The sequence below is a fragment of the Polypterus senegalus genome, chromosome 7 (genome assembly GCF_016835505.1).
Source record: "Polypterus senegalus isolate Bchr_013 chromosome 7, ASM1683550v1, whole genome shotgun sequence".
Classification (NCBI taxonomy): domain Eukaryota; kingdom Metazoa; phylum Chordata; class Cladistia; order Polypteriformes; family Polypteridae; genus Polypterus; species Polypterus senegalus.
This window is the reverse complement of record NC_053160.1, coordinates 188,705,408-188,724,028: the sequence shown is the minus strand read 5'-3', so window position 1 is coordinate 188,724,028 and position 18,621 is coordinate 188,705,408. Positions and strand designations below refer to the sequence as shown.

Genomic DNA, 18,621 nt, shown 5'->3' with positions numbered 1-18,621 from the left:
GAGTACTCTCCTGGAAGTACAATCCACCTTGTATTTGTGTGCCTGTCCAGTTGCAACAGATGTAGTAATAAAATGCATTGCGTTTGTCATTCCAACAGATGGTATGTCACAAACAGCACTGTCCACGCTGGGAGGACCCCGGATACGCACCCATGGACAGCAGTGCAACCACTGTTTTTACAAATCCTATACCAAATACCACGTAACAGAGACGTATACCTTGCATTTGTCATTCTAACAGATACATTGTTACAAACATTATTAATAATAAATAGAAAATTCTTTACATTTATATAGCGCCTTTCTCACTACTCAAAGCCCTCTTCATGCTTGGGGGATCCTGGACATGCACCCATGATCTCTTGAATGCGAGACAGCAGCACTGCCACTGCTTTTACAAATCCCATACCAAATGCCACATAACAGAGACATATGCCTTGCATGTGTCATTCCAACAGATAGAATGTCACAAACATTAATAGTTATAAATAAATCATTCTTTACATTTATATAGCGCCTTTCTTATTACTCAAAGTGCTCTCCACACTGGGAGGACCCCGGATACGCACCCATGGACAGCAGTGCAACCACTGCTTTTACTAATCCCATACCAAATGCCACATAACAGAGACATATGCCTTGCATGTGTCATTCCAACAGATAGAATGTCACAAACATTTAATAGTTATAAATAAATCCATCCATCCATTTTCTAACCCGCTGAATCAGAACACAGGGTCACGGGGGTCTGCTGGAGCCAATCTCAGCCAACACAGGGCACAAGGCAGGAACCAATCCTGGGCAGAGTGCCAACCCACCACAGTAAATAAATCATTCTTTACATTTATATAGCGCCTTTCTTATTACTCAAAATGCTCTCCACACTGGGAGGACCCCGGATGTGTACCCATGGACAGCAGTGCAACCACTGTTTTTACAAATCCTATACTAAATACCACGTAACAGAGACGTATACCTTGCATTTGTCATTCTAACAGATACATTGTTACAAACATTATTAATAATAAATGGAAAATTATTTACATTTATATAGCGCCTTTCTCACTACACAAAGCTCTCTTCATGCTTGGAGGATCCCGGACATGCACCCATGATCTCCTGAATGCGAGACAGCAGCACTACCACTGCTTTGACAATTCCCATTCCAAATGCCACATAACAGAGACATATGCCTTGCATGTGTTATTCCAACAGATAGAATGTCACAAACATTAATAGTTATAAATAAATCATTCTTTACATTTATATAGCGCCTTTCTTATTACTCAAAGTGCTCTCCACACTGGGAGGACCCCGGATACGCACCCATGGACAGCAGTGCAACCACTGCTTTTACTAATCCTATGCCAAATGCCACATAACAGAGACATATGCATTGCATCTGTCATTCCAACAGATGGCGCATCACATATTTTAACACTGCTTTTATGAATCCCATAACAAATGACAAATGCAATGCACTTGGTGCATCACCAAGGTATGATTAAGACCCTCACAGGCCCCTTGGGCGACTTAGCTCCTAAACAAATTGTTGATCATATTTTTAACAGTTGTTACGGGCAAACAGCGCATCATTTAATGCAGCATGATATTTTTTTACTCTTGAGAATTCAGTGCGAGATTCGGTCACATCATAGAGCTTCACACTTCATCATTTTCTCCTGCGGATACTTAATCGTGTCATTGAGCGCTTCCCCTTGGTCAATAGCCGATACTTTTATCATGCGTGTTGATTGACGTAAAGGCCCCTTGCCATTAAGGACCCCTGGGCATGCACCAAGAACACCCGGATTGTAGGTCTACCCATGCACATCACAAACATTTGTAGTATAGTGTTTTATTACTACAAATATTTTGAATGCACCACCTGTTGGAATGAAAAAGGCAGCGCATTGTATTACTAAATGCATTACAAAATACATTGCAATAGATAGAATGCACTGCTAGGTCTATTCTGATTCATTAAATTTCAGCCCACCTTGGATAGGTGGCCCAGCTAGTTCATATAATGTAGGGACGAGGAATAAAGCAGATGTCACATTACACAACTTCTGTCCCTATCATATCCATTTTTTTATTTGACTGTTCAAATACATTTTGCAAGCAATTCAAATCTGATGTGACCATTTGCCAATATCTGCAACATTATTAAAATTAATGGCTACCTCAACTCAATGTCACATTACACAAAGGGGATGTCCAACTTGATGACTGCAGTGGCTGATCGAGCACGTCAATTTACACAACAATAAATCAGTGGGGGAGTCAAATTACATGATGGCGTGACCACAGTCAGAGGTGCCCTCTAGTGGCAAAGATAAACTTTAAATCACAAGGGCTGCCAGTGCTCTGCCCCTTACCAAACGTGGAGTCTATTTTGTGTAACCGTGATAAAAGTGTCCTGGGTTCAGATCCTTGCCCGGTGACTACCCGCCTGTATGGACTTGGCATTTTTCTTCTGGCTGCTCCCAGAGATTAATGGGTAATTCTTAATTGGCATTGTGTGGCTGAGTGTGTCCTGTACTGCTCTTCTGTTCTATCCAAGGTTGGTTCCTGCCTGGTGCCATCAGGTGCTTCACATCCAATCTTAAACTGGACTAAGCAAATATGAAATATGGCACAGTCAGTGGTGCCCCCTAGTGGCAAAGATAAATTATAAATAACTAGGGCTGCCTGAGCTGTGCCCCTTACCAAATGTGGGGTCTATCGTGTGCAACCCTGATAAAAGCATCTTGGGTTCAGTGTGCAGTGGTGCCCCCTAGTGGCTAAGATAAGCTCTAAACCACAGGGTTTCCATTTCAATAGCCCATTATTGTCTGTGACCTTGTCAACTGTATGACAAAAGTGTCATCTTAATAAAAGCTGCCCAGATGGGACAATAGGATTGCAGGGGGATTTTATTTTCTATTTCTGTTTGGTAAACCAGCATGACTCAATGGCCCCGCATGGCCCGTTTTTCTCCGTAAATGATTTCCTTATATGCATTTGTCTAAGGGACGCAGCTCATGAGACAAGGTCATTGTAATAAGGAGAGCAATTCCAGTATCTGAACCGTTGACACCGCCAAGCCGGAGCGTATCAATGTCAAATGAAATGAATGGCATAGCAAAAGCAGACTTTAAGTCATGCTGGGACTCGATCTGGCAGTTTAGTGGAAATCTAATGAATGCAGCAAACCCAACATCTGATATGATGAGTGCTTTTGGACAGAAGGCTCAGCAAATACTAGCGGGCAGCTGCCGCCCAGCATCCACATCTCAGACAGGGGACTTCTTTGTCAGCCTGCCATCTTCTGAATTAACGGCCCAGTCAGGGAGGATCAGGAGAGTGGACTTGTTTAGTAAATTGTAGTGCCAGGCTTTGTTTCACTGAGGCTTGGCATGGTGGCTTTAGAACTCTCTGTCTGTGTGGAGTCTGAATGTTCTCTCCGTGTCTCTGTGTTTGATTTTTCTCCTGGTACTTCTCTTTTCCTCCCACAGTCTCAAAGATGTCCAGGAGAGGTGAGTATGTGGGCATGTCCAAGGCTGCTACCCAATCATGCCAGGCTAGGCTCCAACCTCCTATAACCTTGACTTGGATTAATCGAGTTTGAGAATATATGTATGTATGTGGGGTGGCACAGTGATCAATGCTGCTGCCCCAAGGAGCCTGTGCACCGGGTTTAAATCCATGTGGAGTCTGCAAGTCCCCCCAGGGTCTTTGTAAACTTCCCTTCAGGTATTTCAGCTTTTGTTCCTCAACTAAGAAGACACGCAGGAGATGAAATCAGACCCCTTCAAAGTGGAAAGTGAGTGTGTGTGTGTGTGTGTGTGTGTGACCGAACTCTGCATTGGATATTATCCTACACTGTTGGCTCCTACCTTGTGCCTGATGCTGCCAGGGTAAGCACCCTTAACTGGTTTAAGTAAGTTTGAGAATTATTAGTTACGTTATGCTACACACTGCGTTGTTCATTGCAGCAAGGGAAGAATACGACAAATGTATCCAATCAGAAAAACAGACACAGAGTGCACAAAGATGTCAATTTAATTACCATAGGTGCCATCTGTGACAGACAGGTATAGGGGCAATGCCCTCCAACACCAGAGTACTGCTAGAGAAAAGTGGCAGTGGTAAAAGTGAGCTACTACAGCTATGCCACTTATCACACCTTAATGAAACGAGAAGTGTCTGTCCAGTTGCTGATGTCTTTGTCATTTCAACAGATGGCGCATCACAAACATCAACATTGCTTTCACAAATCTCATACCAATTGGCATATAGCAGAGACATTGCATTTCATTTATCATTCCAACAGATGGCACATCAGAAATATTTGTGATAAAATGATTGCATTTGTCATTCCAACAGGTGGTGCACTGCAAACATTAACACTGCTTTCACAAATCCCATACTAAGTGGCATATTATGGTGATATGTATTGCATTCATCATTCCAGCAGATAGTGCATCACAAACATTTGTAGTGATACAATTCATTGCATTTATCATTCAAACAGAGGGTGCATCACACACATTAATGCTGTTTTTACAGATCAGTCATTTTCTAACCCGCTTTGTCCTGAAAGGGGTTGTGGAGGGTGCTGGAGCCTATCCCAGCCAGCATTGGGCTCAAGGCAGGAACAAACCCGGGACAGGGCGCCAGTCCATTGCAAGGTGAACACGCGCACACACCAAACACACACTAGGGCCACTTTAGTAATGCCAATCCACCTAACTGCATATCTTTGGACTGTGGGAAGCAACCGGAGAGCCCAGAAGAAACCAATGCAGACATGCAAAGTCCACACAGGGAGGACCTGAAACATGAGCCCTGGTCTCCAGACTGCAAGGCAGAAGTGCTACCACTTGTGTCACTTGCTGCCCTACTTGTACAAATCCCATACCAAATCGCATATTCACTATTCATTTTTGAAGAAAGCTTTCAGCGCCCCTTCGATTCAACAATTGGACACCTGACTATGCATGCATGTCATCATCTTTCATAGCCCCAAATGATTGCTGTAACCAAAAGAAGCGATTGTGTGACAGCAACTTGCTTGGAAACCATGGACTGGGCTGTTCTGTCGCAGCAAGAGATTTTAATGATAACATCAGGAGATGAAATGGAGTCAAAGAATACAAGTGGGGGTCAATACTACAATGACAAATCGCTCTTACGCCAGGTCAGGAATACAAGACAAGAATCAGAAACCGCTGAACGTAAAGAAAGTCAGAATACTGAGATCAGAGAGGCACAGAGAATCGCACATCGAGTATTTCAGTTCAATGACGTATAAATTAGAATTGCACGTATTAGAACTTAGGGGTTACGTCGATGACAACACACATGACGCGGGTTCGTGGAAGAGTTACCTAGGAATTGACCCACGATCCTGACACAAAATGGCACCGCAGGAAAACAATAACAGCGATTGTGTTTTAAAGGAAGGCACACAGAGAAACTACAGTCAAATCTGGATTTCCTGGGTTGCCACATTGATCTTTAAAAAAACACAAAGGGAAATTAAGTACAAAAGTAAATCAAAAGTAAACGCAATTTGAACCGATAGCAACGCATCGAAGCTGACGCAACACAACACGTCCGCAATGGCTTATGGGTAGTTGGAACACGCACAGGGCAGCACTCAGCAGGTAGATTTGTGGAAGCCAAGGTCTCATGAAGTTGGACGCTCGGCTGTGGGATCGCACCGTTTTTGAACGACACGCCGTAGTGAGATTTCGGTGGACTGAGGAGAATGAAACCTGCTAAAATTCACCAACGGATGTCGGCTGAGTACGGAAATGAAAACAGCAGGACTCAGTCAGTCAGTCATTATCCAACCCGCTATATCCTAACACAGGGTCACGGGGGTCTGCTAGAGCCAATCCCAGCCAGGACACGGCGCAAGGCAGGAACAAATCCCGTCTAGGGTGCCAGCCCACCGCAGGGCACACACACCACATCAAGCACACACTAAGAACTCAAAGAAAATGAAATGAAGGGGTGCAAAGGTTTAATGTGTGAAGAACAAGTGGAACTGACGAGACTCGATCTGGTCGACCATCCACGTTGTGCACACAACGCCTTCATCAGGGGGATTGTTGGAAAAGGCGCCATAATGAGATTTGTTTGGGCAGAAGGAGTGAAACCTGCTGAAATTCACCTTGGCATCAACTAGAGTCCTGGAGGGTCGCAGTGGCTGCAGGTTTTCATTCTAACCGTCTTCTTAATTAGTGATCAGTTTTGACTGCTAATTCACTTTTTTTGCTTTAGTTTTAATTAACTTGACTCGAGCCCCATAGTTGTTTCTTTTTTTTTTAGCAGCCAAACAATAATGAGAAATGAAACGAGCCGCCACATGACCAGCTCACCTGTGCCCATCACACGATATCTGAAAATAAAAAAAGTGAAGGTCTCAATAAGGTTGATCTCTCAGTTCACCAAAACATCGTGACGGGTGTTCTTAGAAAAAAATATAAAATCTGCAGTTTTGGAAATGTCTGCTGAGGCAGAATGAGGGCAGCAACCAGCCATTAAATTAAACAACGAGTTTAATTAACAGCAAGAATGGGCTTCTCATTATGAAACTGGTTGGAGTTCGAAGCCCCAATTTAGCTGGTCATCTGTCATCTCGTTTCACATCTCATTTCTGTTTGGCTGTCATTTAATGAAGAAAAGAATCGATTCAGAGGACTGAATCTTTATAAAGGATTAAAATGAAGGGGAAAGGAGTTAATTAGCAGTGAAAACTGATTAGGAAAAGGATTTGAATGAAAACCTGCAGCCACTGCGTCCCTCCAGGACGGGAGTTGGGGACCCGTGAAGTAGATTAACAGCTGAGCGCCTCGCTGTGAGTCTTCAAATTACCCATAAGCCATTGCGGACGTGTTGTATTGCGCCAGCTTCTATCCGTTGCTGTCGGTTCAAATTCCCTTCACTTTTTGATTTACCTTTGTACATTTTTATTACGATTTGGCCCTTTCCCTTTGTGTCTTTTTAGAGATCTGTGTGGTTACCCAGATCACATTGCCATTGCCGTGTAATTTTCAAAATTGACTTTACTTTATGATTAACTCTTGTACCCATCATAACATTGACCCAAATTCTTGCAACCATAAGAAAACAAACAAAGCAATATTAAAGTGTCGTAAAACTATTACACTACGATGCAACACAAAACGCTGAAATAAACGAAACATTAATAATGTCACATTCGTAATAACCACAGTCCCCCGCATTATCATTAAATCAGTATTTTGTGACGTATATAAGACTTGCACAGTAGCACACAGTAATGGAAAAGGATCCCAAAATGCCAAATGTGATATTGTCAGAAACATGTTATGAGCGTGGTGACCAAAAGAGAAATGAAACAATAAGTAAGGTTGACTTTCAAAGAAATAAAGGGTGACACACAGCATGACACTAAAATACCCCAAATATCCTGTCACCGTGACATCTTTCCAGGAAGCAGACCTGGAGCAACGTGGTAATAATAATAATAATAATAATAATAATAATAATAATAATATACTGCGGTGGGCTGGCGCCCTGCCCGGTGTTTTGTTTCCTGCCTTGCGCCCTGTGTTGGCTGGGAATGGCTCCAGCAGACCCTCGTGACCCTGTAGTTTTGGATATAGCGGCTTGGATAATGGATGGATAATAATAATAATACTACATTTTATTTACAGTATATAGCACCTTTTACATGAGCAGACTGGGTCTCATAACCGGTGACGAGGTTGACCCACTCGGCTCATTATTTATTGTAATTCTCTTAAAAGTTGTGATGAGTACGCGGCTCGCTACTTGCTGTGAGCCTATGATATGAACTCTATCTAAACTGCTGCCAAACTTAATCTGTACACTCTTGTTTAGACGCAACTTAAAATTTGACGACATGCTTAGAAATAAAATTTAGTGAAAAATAAAAATTTAGTAACACGGCTTACACGTCATTAGAGTACGTGTCAAATGTCAATGTTATGTCCAAGTGGCAGTACCCTAGTAAGCTAGTAGCTGCTCATTTACAATGGAATAAATGATAATCAAGTTTATAATGAAAACCTCACATGATTGAAATGTTCCATTAACTTAACGATAAACTAGAAATGTTCCATCATATCCTGTGCTTTATAACTTTATCTCATCATACTAATAATCACAGCTGAAAACCACTAATTATCGCTCACGTCGGCGACCGGCGATCCATCATCCAACCCGCTATATCCTAACACAGGATCACGGGGATCTGCTAGAGCCAGTCCTAGCCAGCACAGGACACAAGGCAGGAACAAATCCCGGGCAGGATGCCAGCCCACCGCAGGGCATACACACAGCCACACACTAGGGACAATTTAACCTGCGTGTATTTGGACTGTGGGAGGAAACCCACGCAGGGAGGACCTAGGGAAGCGAACCCAGGTCTTCTTACTGCGTGGCAGCTGCGCTACCACTGCGCCACCGTGCCGCTAAAATGCATAATCCATAATCTAAACTAATTATTAGTACCGAAGAATTTAAATACTAGATATGAGAGAAAATAAATTGCAATAATGTATATGCTAACCGAAATGTGGCGGTATCGAAACAGAAATCGGCAAAAGGCAGTTTTGACCAAATTTTTCGCTGCAACGTTGTGTACTGACAACTAAAAGAACTTGATGACGTAATACGGTATATTATATATGTATATCGCAGTACCGGGCAGATAATGTGTAGTAGTTTTTTTTTTCTTTATTTCGCCTTTGTACAATTTCTTGTATTAGGAATTTGTTAGTTTTCGCATACCCCTTGTGGTCAGAGCGCAGAGTCAGCCATTGTGCCGCGCCCCTGGAGCAATTACAGGTTAAGGGTCTTACTCAGGGGCCCAGCAGAGTAGGATCTCTTTTGGCAGTGACGGGGAATCGAACCGGCAACCTTCTGGATATCAGCGCAGATCCTCAGCCTCAGAGCAGGAAATTAATTTTAATGTCAAACAGTAACCAGTTCATAAAATTTATTTCATGAACGGCCGGCCCATGACCAGACCGGACTCCACGGCCCACCGGGCATTACCCAAATGCCCTAATGGCCAGTCCACTCATGCCTGTGGAAACCAAAGACACAATGGAACCCGTCGGGACCTTCTCAACTCCCACAGCGGTTTGGGAGAACTTAACCTCCGACCGAGTCACCCACAGACACGAGGACCTGGCGTGGACGGCCATACAAGGGGGTCTTCCTCTGCGCTCGCTCACGCAAGTCTGCAAATCGTGCAGATACAGACATTGTCCGTGGTGCGTCCTGCGGGGAGAAGACGCACTACACTTCTTCTGGGACTGCCCGGTTATACGAAAAAAAGAAATACTGTATATGTAAATGTTATTCACACTCTAGAAACAAGAAATGTTACGGACATAACTGCGCCTTTGACATTCTTTACAGTTTTTTTCTGTGCGAGGGGGTAACCTTGATGTATTTTTTACTTTGGCGCGCAGATGCACGCTACTGCCGCCGCCGCTCTTCACTAACTCCGTGAATATGCTAATGACATTTTGAAATGACGCCACCGATTCTTTATTGTCACCGTCCTTCTTTAATTGGAGGACGTGTGTCCTACAAGAGGAGAATACGACGTCCGTTCACGTTCTGTAAAAACATTTTCTGCCGTGTTGATGACACAGACGGAGCCTTTATATAAACACACCCATAATTCATCGCAGTCGGGTGCACCCCACTATTTAATTGTTAGACGGTCGATGTAAAGCACGCTCCATTAAATACGGAAAGGTTGCGGGGGCAACTTGTATACCAAAAGGCATCTTAACAAATGCGTACAGGCCGTATGAAGCAATTTTAAACCGACGCCAAATAGGTATTTGTGAGATGAAAGCTTACAGTATATGTGCATTCTGTAATTACAAAACGCAAATTGACGGTCTTCTCCGTACCGTTTCACGCTAAGTCGACTTCTAATCGCATTAAAGTAAAATTCTTCCCATTTGTGGGGCTGGTGTCTGTCCCAGTGCAGGACTCTCATAAAACCAATGGCCACTTTGAATGAACATTCATGTCTGTAGGAGATGTGGGAGGACAAATAGTGGACGATTCTTCGAATCACACAAGTGCTTTGCAGCTTTAAAACGTTCTTTGAACAAAGCGTCTAAACGTTCAGAGACCAAATAAAAAAGACAAGACACACGCTAATCAAGACTGAACTGCGGGTTGGCGGATATTAGCAGGTGTTACGTCATCCTTCGGATGCCACAACTGCCAGTCCCTTAGGCTTCTATTACTCTTGAGGACCCTCAGTCACCAGTCATCCATAATAAAAAACAAAGAAATAGAAAAGGATGAACGCCGCCAAGACCCCCGACCATCATGCTAAGGTGCTCTACCCAAATAAAGGTGCTGTGAAGATTGGGTTACTAAAGAGAAACACAGAGCTTAAAATAAAACAGCCAAAGGGTCATGGAAACGATTTATAAATAGAGAGAAGGTCAGTCGGAGGATCTGCCAATGTGAACCTGACTGAAACCGAATACTGGCCCACATTCTTAAACACTCATGTGCTTCGTACAAACTACTTGATTATAAACCGCCCTTCTTTGCTGTTTTAAAAAAAAGTCAAGTTTGGAAAATAAATGTTTTTTATGAAGGGTTATATTTGACAACTCTTAGTAAATAATCAGGGTAAGGGGACAGGATACCTTCAGAAATTACAGGGGGTGTAAAGCATCCTCTGCTAGTAAAGTAGTTTATTTCCTTGGTAGTATAGTAAAATACAGTGTAGGAATAGTTGTTTATATAAATTGACAGTACTGGGGTGTTGTGCCATGTTAGCCATTATGAATGTAGTGAGAAGGCAAGCAAAAGGACCCCCTAACTAAAAACATTACAGTATGCAAGGTTTCCAGACAACTCAGGCCCCTTCTTCCTGCCTGAAATTGTGCATATTGAAATCTTTTTAGTTAGGGGGTCATTTTGCTTGCCTTCTCACTATAAATATATATATATATATATATACAAACCGGATTCCAAAAAAGTTGGGACAAATCGTGAATAAAAACTGAATGCAATGATGTGGAGGTGCCAGCTTCTAATATTTTATTCAGAATAGAACATAAATCACGGAACAAAAGTTTAAACTGAGAAAATGTATCATTTTAAGGGAAAAATATGTTGATTCAGAATTTCATGGTGTCAACAAATCCCAAAAAGTTGGGACAAGGCCATTTTCACCACTGTGTGGCATCTCCCCTTCTTCTTACAACACTCAACAGACGTCTGGGGACCGAGGAGACCAGTTTCTCAAGTTTAGAAATAGGAATGCTCTCCCATTCTTGTCTAATACAGGCCTCTAACTGTTCAATCGTCTTGGGCCTTCTTTGTCGCACCTTCCTCTTTATGATGCGCCAAATGTTCTCTATAGGTGAAAGATCTGGACTGCAGACTGGCCATTTCAGTACCGGATCCTTCTCCTACGCAGCCATGATGTTGTGATTGATGCAGAATGTGGTCTGGCATTATCTTGTTGAAAAATGCAGGGTCTTCCCTGAAAGAGATGACGTCTGGATGGGAGCATATGTTGTTCTAGAACCTGAATATATTTTTCTGCATTGATGGTGCCTTTCCAGACATGCAAGCTGCCCATGCCACACGCACTCATGCAACCCCATACCATCAGAGATGCAGGCTTCTGAACTGAGCGTTGATAACAACTTGGGTTGTCCTTGTCCTCTTTGGTCCGGATGACATGGCGTCCCAGATTTCCAAAAGAACTTGAATCGTGACTCGTCTGACCACAGAACAGTCTTCCATTTTGCCACACTCCATTTTAAATGATCCCTGGCCCAGTGACAACGCCTGAGCTTGTGGATCTTGCTTAGAAATGGCTTCTTCTTTGCACTGTAGAGTTTCAGCTGGCAACGGCGGATGGCACGGTGGATTGTGTTCACTGACAATGGTTTCTGGAAGTATTCCTGAGCCCATTCTGTGATTTCCTTTACAGTAGCATTCCTGTTTGTGGTGCAGTGTCGTTTAAGGGCCCGGAGATCACGGGCATCCAGTATGGTTTTATGGCCTTGACCCTTATGCACAGAGATTGTTCCAGATTCTCTGAATCTTCGGATGATGTTATGCACAGTTGATGATGATAGATGCAAAGTCTTTGCAATTTTTCGCTGGGTAACACCTTTCTGATATTGCTCCACTATCTTTCTGCGCAACATTGTGGGAATTGGTGATCCTCTACCCATCTTGGCTTCTGAGAGACACTGCCACTCTGAGAAGCTCTTTTTATACCCAATCATGTTGCCAATTGACCTAATTAGTGTTAATTGGTCTTCCAGCTCTTCGTTATGCTCAAATTTACTTTTTCCAGCCTCTTATTGCTACTTGTCCCAACTTTTTTGGGATTTGTTGACACCATGAAATTCTGAATCAACATATTTTTCCTTTAAAATGATACATTTACTCGGATTAAACGTTTGATCTGTCATCTACGTTCTATTACAAATAAAATATTGACATTTGCCATCTCCACATCATTGCATTCAGTTTTTATTCACAATTTGTTTAGTGTCCCAACTTTTTTAGAATCCGGTTTGTATGGGGTGGTCGGCTGGGGGCTTATGCCCAGCCGGGATGCCTGGAAGCACCAGGAGAGGGATTATACTTCCCCTGGGCCATGAGAGGACAGCCGCCCTGGTCCGTATAGGGGCCATGGGAACCGGGCATGGAAGCTCAACCCTTTTGGGGCCCGTGGCCACCACAAAGGGATGCCCTGAAAGATTGAGGAGCCCTGGATGTCAGCACACCCGGAAGTGCTGCCGGAAGGAATACCAGGGACACCCGGAGTGCTTCTGGGTGCTCATGCGGCACTTCTGCCACACCAGGAAGATCGTCAGGGCGCACCTGGAGCACGTCCGGGTGGATATTAAAGAGGCCGCCTTCCTCCAGTCATTAGCCGGAGTCGGGAGGAAGTAGACAAAGCTTGGGAGAGAGGAGCAGAGGCGGTGAAGGAAGGACCAATGAGAGGCACGGAGTTTAGAAAGGCGTTTGGTGCAGGGGGCGCTGTGTTGTGTGCTGGACTTTTATTGTAAATAAACGTGTGTGTTTGGGACTTCCAGTGTCTGAGGTGACCTTCCACAATATATACAGTATATGTGTGTGTGTGTTTGCAGAAAAATAACCACTGATAACTCTAACACTTTTAAAGTGACCCTCAGAAGTGTTGAAGTGTTTTTACAATTTATACATTTTAAGTGTTAACACTTTAAAGTTTCTGCTGTGTTCCCCAAACATGAACACACAAATATATATATCGTGTATATACAGTATAATGTGTGTGTGTGTGTTTGTGTCTGTATGTAGATGTCATTGTACAAAGTACATGTACTGCATGTATTAATATTCCCAATACCCATCAATCTAAGGCAGAAGTTTGAAAGTAAAGTGGTCTCACTAATTATGGCAAAGTGTGAGAATTTCACTGTGCTCTGTAGACAGGATAATAGTCACCCTATAAACTCATATACAGTACATCATGTCACATATGTGCGTCAGAGGATCTCCTCCAAGGTTCACCAGAGGTACGGGATACCACAGTGGGGCAAAAAAGGAGGCGCAGTCACTAACATTATTGTCTGTGTAGCTCTTAAAGATGGCCGACACTAACAAGCTGTTTTTTGTTAAACGAGACTCCTCTTTATTTTGCTTATGTTATCTTTATACACCATTGAGCATTCTATTTGTTTGAGATTATTTATATTTGGATTATAAGAGGTGAGCCAGCTGGCATCCCACACTTCCTTGATGTTTCCAGTGACCTGCATGTCCTTTCCCACCACATCCGTAAACTTTCTCTTAGGCCTTCCTCTTCTCCTCTTCCCTGGCAGCTCTATCTTTAGCATCCTTCTCCCAGTATACCCAGCATCTCTCCTCTGCACAGGTCCAAACCAACGCAATCTCGTCTCTGACTTTGTCTCCCAACCATATAACCTGAGCTGACCCTCTAATGTCCTCATTTCTAATCCTGTCCATCCTCGTCACACCCAAAGCAAACCTTAACATCTTTAACTTTGCCACCTCCAGCTCTGTCTCCTGTGCCACCGTCTCCAGCCCATATAACATAGCTGGTCTCACTACCGTCCTGTAGACCTTCCCTGTCACTCTGATATCCGTCTGTCACAAATCACTCCTGTCCCTCTTCTCCACCCTGCCTGCACTCTCTTCTTCACTTCTCCTCCACAATCCCCATTACTCTTTACTGTTGATCCCAAGTATTTAAACTCCTCCACCTTTGCCAACTCTACTCCCCTCATCCTCACCACTCCACTAACCTCCCTCCCATTCACACGCATGTATTCTGTCCTGGTGGTCCTACTGACCTTCATTCCTCTCCTCTCAGATCTCTACCTCTCCAGGGTCTCCTCCACCTGCTCCCTACTCTCTCTACAGATCACAATGTCATCAGCAGACATCACAGTCCACGAGGACTCCTGTCTAATCTCGTCTGTCAGCCTGTCCATCACCATTTCAAGTAAGAAAGGGCTCAGAGCCGATCCCTGATGTAATCCCAAATCCGTCATTCCCACCGCAGACCTCACCACGGTCACACTTCCCTCGTTCATATCCTGTACAACTCTTTCGTACTTCTCTACCACTCCCAACTTCCTCATACAGTACCACAGCTCCTCTCAGTCACCCTGTCATATCCTTTCTCCAGATTCATAAAGACACAATACAACTCCTTCTGGCCTTCTCTCTACTTCTCCATCAACATCCTCAGAGCAAACTTCACATCTGTGGTGCTCTTTCTTGGCATGAAACCATCCTGCTGCTCACTAATCATCACCTCACTTCTTATCATAGCTTCCATTTATATTGTGGCGAGTAACTGGGGGTGGTATCCAGCCGGGACACTCAGGAGAATTTGAGGAGGGCTTGTGCCTCCTCCAGACCACGAGGGGATGACCGCCCTGGTGGCTTTGGGGACCACGGGAACGAAGCTTGGAAGCTCAACTCTATAGGGGCCCGTGATCACCGCCCTCAGGACTTCTGCCACACCCGGAAGTGCTGGGGGAAGAAGACCAGGGACACTCGGAGTGGTTCCGGGTGTGCAGCCGGTACTTCTGCCACACTGGGAAGTGCCGGCGGAAGATTATCGGGAGGCACCTGGAGCACATCCGGGTGATTATAAAAGGGGCTGCCTCCCTCCGTTCAGGGTCTTGAGTCGGGAGCAGAGAAGGACAGAGCTCGGGAGGACAGAAAAAGGAGGTGGCCTAAAGAGAGTGAGGCAGTGTGAGAAAGGCCTGGACTTTGGGGGGAGTATTGGGGTTGAGTTTCGTGTGTGGGTGAATTAAAATCATGTCTACCTGTCTGTGTCTGGGCCGGCTACCACAATATATGTATATATAAATATATTGTCAGGGATGCCAGGGGCCATGACCCGGCCGGGACGCCAGGAGGGACCGGAAGAGGGTCAGAGCCCTGCCTGGATCACGTGGGGTTTGCCTTCCGGGTTGCTTTGGGGGCCACGGGTCAAGTGCATGGAAGCCTTTCCCTGTAGGGGCCCGTGGTCACCGCCAGGAGGCGCCCCGATGTCTTGGAGACTTGTTGCCCCAGCACTTCCACCACACCAGGAAGTGCTGGGGGGAAGATTTATGACGGCGCCCGGAGAGCAGCCTGGGGCGTGGCCACCGGAGGAATGCCGGGAACACCTGGGGCTCATCTGGGTCCTCTATAAAAGTGGCCGTCTCCATTCATTCGAGGCTAGAGTCGGGGGGAAGAAGGACAAGGCAAGAGGAGCTGTGGAGGCGGCCCGAAGACAAGGCATTGTGGCCAGGATTGTGACTGTTTGGGGTGTGTGCACGTGACTAAGGCCTGTGTGACCATTGGACTGGGGTCTTTGTGACTATACTATTGTAAATATTGTGTTTAATAAACGTGTGGTGGTGTTTTAACAAGATGTCCGCCTGTCTGTGTCCGGGCAAAGTTCACAATATATATTGTCACACACATGTGTTCACATTATGTGAATTTATGTCTCCGTCTGTCTGTCTGTGTAAACACAATAACTTGAGTTCGCTTTCACTGAGGTCAACCAAATTTTACATACAAGTATCAGGTACAAAAATGTAGATTTCTATCAACTTTTGAGCTCTTTCCGCGAACCATCAGTGGTACTTTACCTTTTATTCATGCAGCTGCAGAGTCTGATTTATTTAACTTTTCTTTCATAATAATTGTTCAATAACTCATTCATTTGATTTGATTTGTTGTTGATGGTTCTTTAATGTCCATAATATACAACTACAATCCTTGTCTTGCAGTTTACACCTCAAATATCCATCCCCATATGTGAGTATACGAGAAGGTCGAGGGGAGCGCACTCCCGTTATTTTATTCTGCCTTTCTTTGTCACACGTCCATGTCCTACATTCTCATTTTTGCCACATCTAACTAGTAGTCCTGTGCTGCCTTTACTGCCCGTGCCTCATCTCCGCCGGTCTTAACATCCTTACCTTCAAGCTTTGTGTTAATTCTTGGACCACACGATTATCCCGACACCTCCTTCCAGTTGTCCCATCCCCAGTGCACTCTTGTGGTTTATCTCGGCGTATACTGTAATTCTCCATCTTGGTCAGCCGCTGATCCTAGGCATTCAAACTTCCCCACTCTTTTTAAAGTGTGAACTAATCCTCTAGTATCGGAAAAAAACAACTCCATGTTGAGCTCCTCATCATTGACTATTAGAGCCATAGATTCTGCTAATGACGTCTTTCTTTTTGATCAGTTGCGTGTTTCCACCATTGGTTCAACCCATTTGGCAGCCTCTTTCTGAAGTCCATCAATTCTGTCACTAGAAGAGCCTGAATTATTGGAGTCGCAGATATTCAACAAGGTTTGAGGAACATTCCACGTGGATTTTACTCCTCGAGGTCCTCAGTGTGCCTTTGTGGTGTTTCCTCTCACAAACCATCCTGTAAGTGGTCAGCAAGTAGGGTGTCTGAAAACGCGCCATTATAAACTTTTTATGGACAAAGAGCCACTGCGTGTATCAATTATCATCCAAAAGATGTGACTTCTGCACACTCAGAAATAGAAGAGAACATTGTGAACGCCGTCCTTTATATCCCAGCACACCCAAAAAATCCACACTACCTATAAATACACTACTACACGTTCTTTTAAACGGGTTTTGAACCCCTGAAAACAAACTTTTGGAAGTGCTCTCCAGGGGTGTATACGTCTGAAAACGCTGGTTCCCCCTTTTCAGTGTCCGTGGGTGAAAACAGAGAGTTTTTAAAAAGCTAATAGCACTCTGATTGAATCCTGCCTCTTACACTTTCTCATTCCCTGATTTGGTCACTGTACACAAAACAAGCGACATTCCCGCTTTCCGTGGCGCTTGTGTTGCTTACCTGTATGCGTCTAAATTGCCTTTGGTAAAGTTTGAAGGCTGGCCTCATATCCACTTTAACGCAATGATACGGTAAGTGTGTGAGTATCAGTGTGCCTGTCCAGTTAGTATGTCTCTATCATTCCAACAGATGGTGCCAACTCACAAACTCTTGTAGTACTAAAATGCATTGCAGTTTGTCATTCCGACAGACGGCAGATCACAAACAAGTGTCATTCTAACAGATGGCGCATCAGAAACATTTATAGTTGTGCATTTTATTGCTCATCAGAAACGTTTGTAGCAATGCATTTTATCGCTGCAAATGTTTCTGATGCGCCATCTGTTGGAACGGCAAGTGCAGCACATTTTATTATTATATACATTGCATAAAAGATCCCCAAAGATGGTGCAGTGCAGAAGTCAAGATGATTGCTTAGATTTCAAAACGTCTTAGAAGGGTACCACAGTTTAGGAAGAACTTAAGAAATTTGACAAATGAGAGGAGACCACTTAGTCCATCAGGCTTGTTTGCAGAAGGGTCCTTTGCCCAGGGCTGACCAACCCCACGTGGGGCCGGTCACGTCAAACGCTGTAACCGGTATGTGTGGACTGTATAAACTTGTGCACAAATTTAATAAAAATAATGATAACATACACCGGATTTTCTCATTACAGTATTCAGCTAAGTTTTTGCAGGATAACACGCAGACTTTATCAAAATATATAACTTCACTAATCTGCTTGAATGGGACACACAGACCTCAAAAGCGAGTCCCCCTTAGGCGCGGGTCGCCCCACTTGCCACTCCCAAACGCCACTCTTGCTTGTTTGTTTCGCTAATAGGTGTGATGTCTCAATCTGCCTTCTACATGGTGGTCCAGGAAAAAGTGGCCTGACCCACCGAGACAACTGCATTACGTGGCGAAGAGAAAGACGATCAGATTTGGTACTCACGTTTCCAGAAGATGGTGAAAGTGAACTCCTTGTGCGTCGATACATCTCTGTGCCCGTTTCAGACATGACGGCAGACGCCTATCCGGTAGCAGACGAGACGAGAGTCGTCTCAGTGGAGGCAGGACCACCCTGTATATATCTATGTCTGTCTCAGTAGATGGAGATATATAGTAGAAAGATGTGAAAGAAGCATTATACAGTCATGTGAAAAAGTAAGTACACCCCATGGAAAGTGTTGACTTTTTTTAACATATTACATCAGGTAAATAGCAGAC

The 18,621-nt window shown here is 44.2% G+C and overlaps 1 protein-coding gene across 1 annotated transcript in view; it reads right to left on the bottom strand.

The window, feature by feature from the left end:
* Positions 1 to 18,608, bottom strand: part of LOC120533081 (synaptopodin-2) — a 31,340-nt gene extending 12,732 nt beyond the window's left edge. The window contains exon 1 of the mRNA XM_039759736.1: positions 18,347 to 18,608. Within this exon, the coding sequence (XP_039615670.1) occupies positions 18,347 to 18,412 (66 nt within the window). The 5' untranslated portion in view covers positions 18,413 to 18,608. The remainder of the gene's footprint in view (positions 1 to 18,346) is intronic.
* Positions 18,609 to 18,621: the final 13 nt, after the last annotated feature.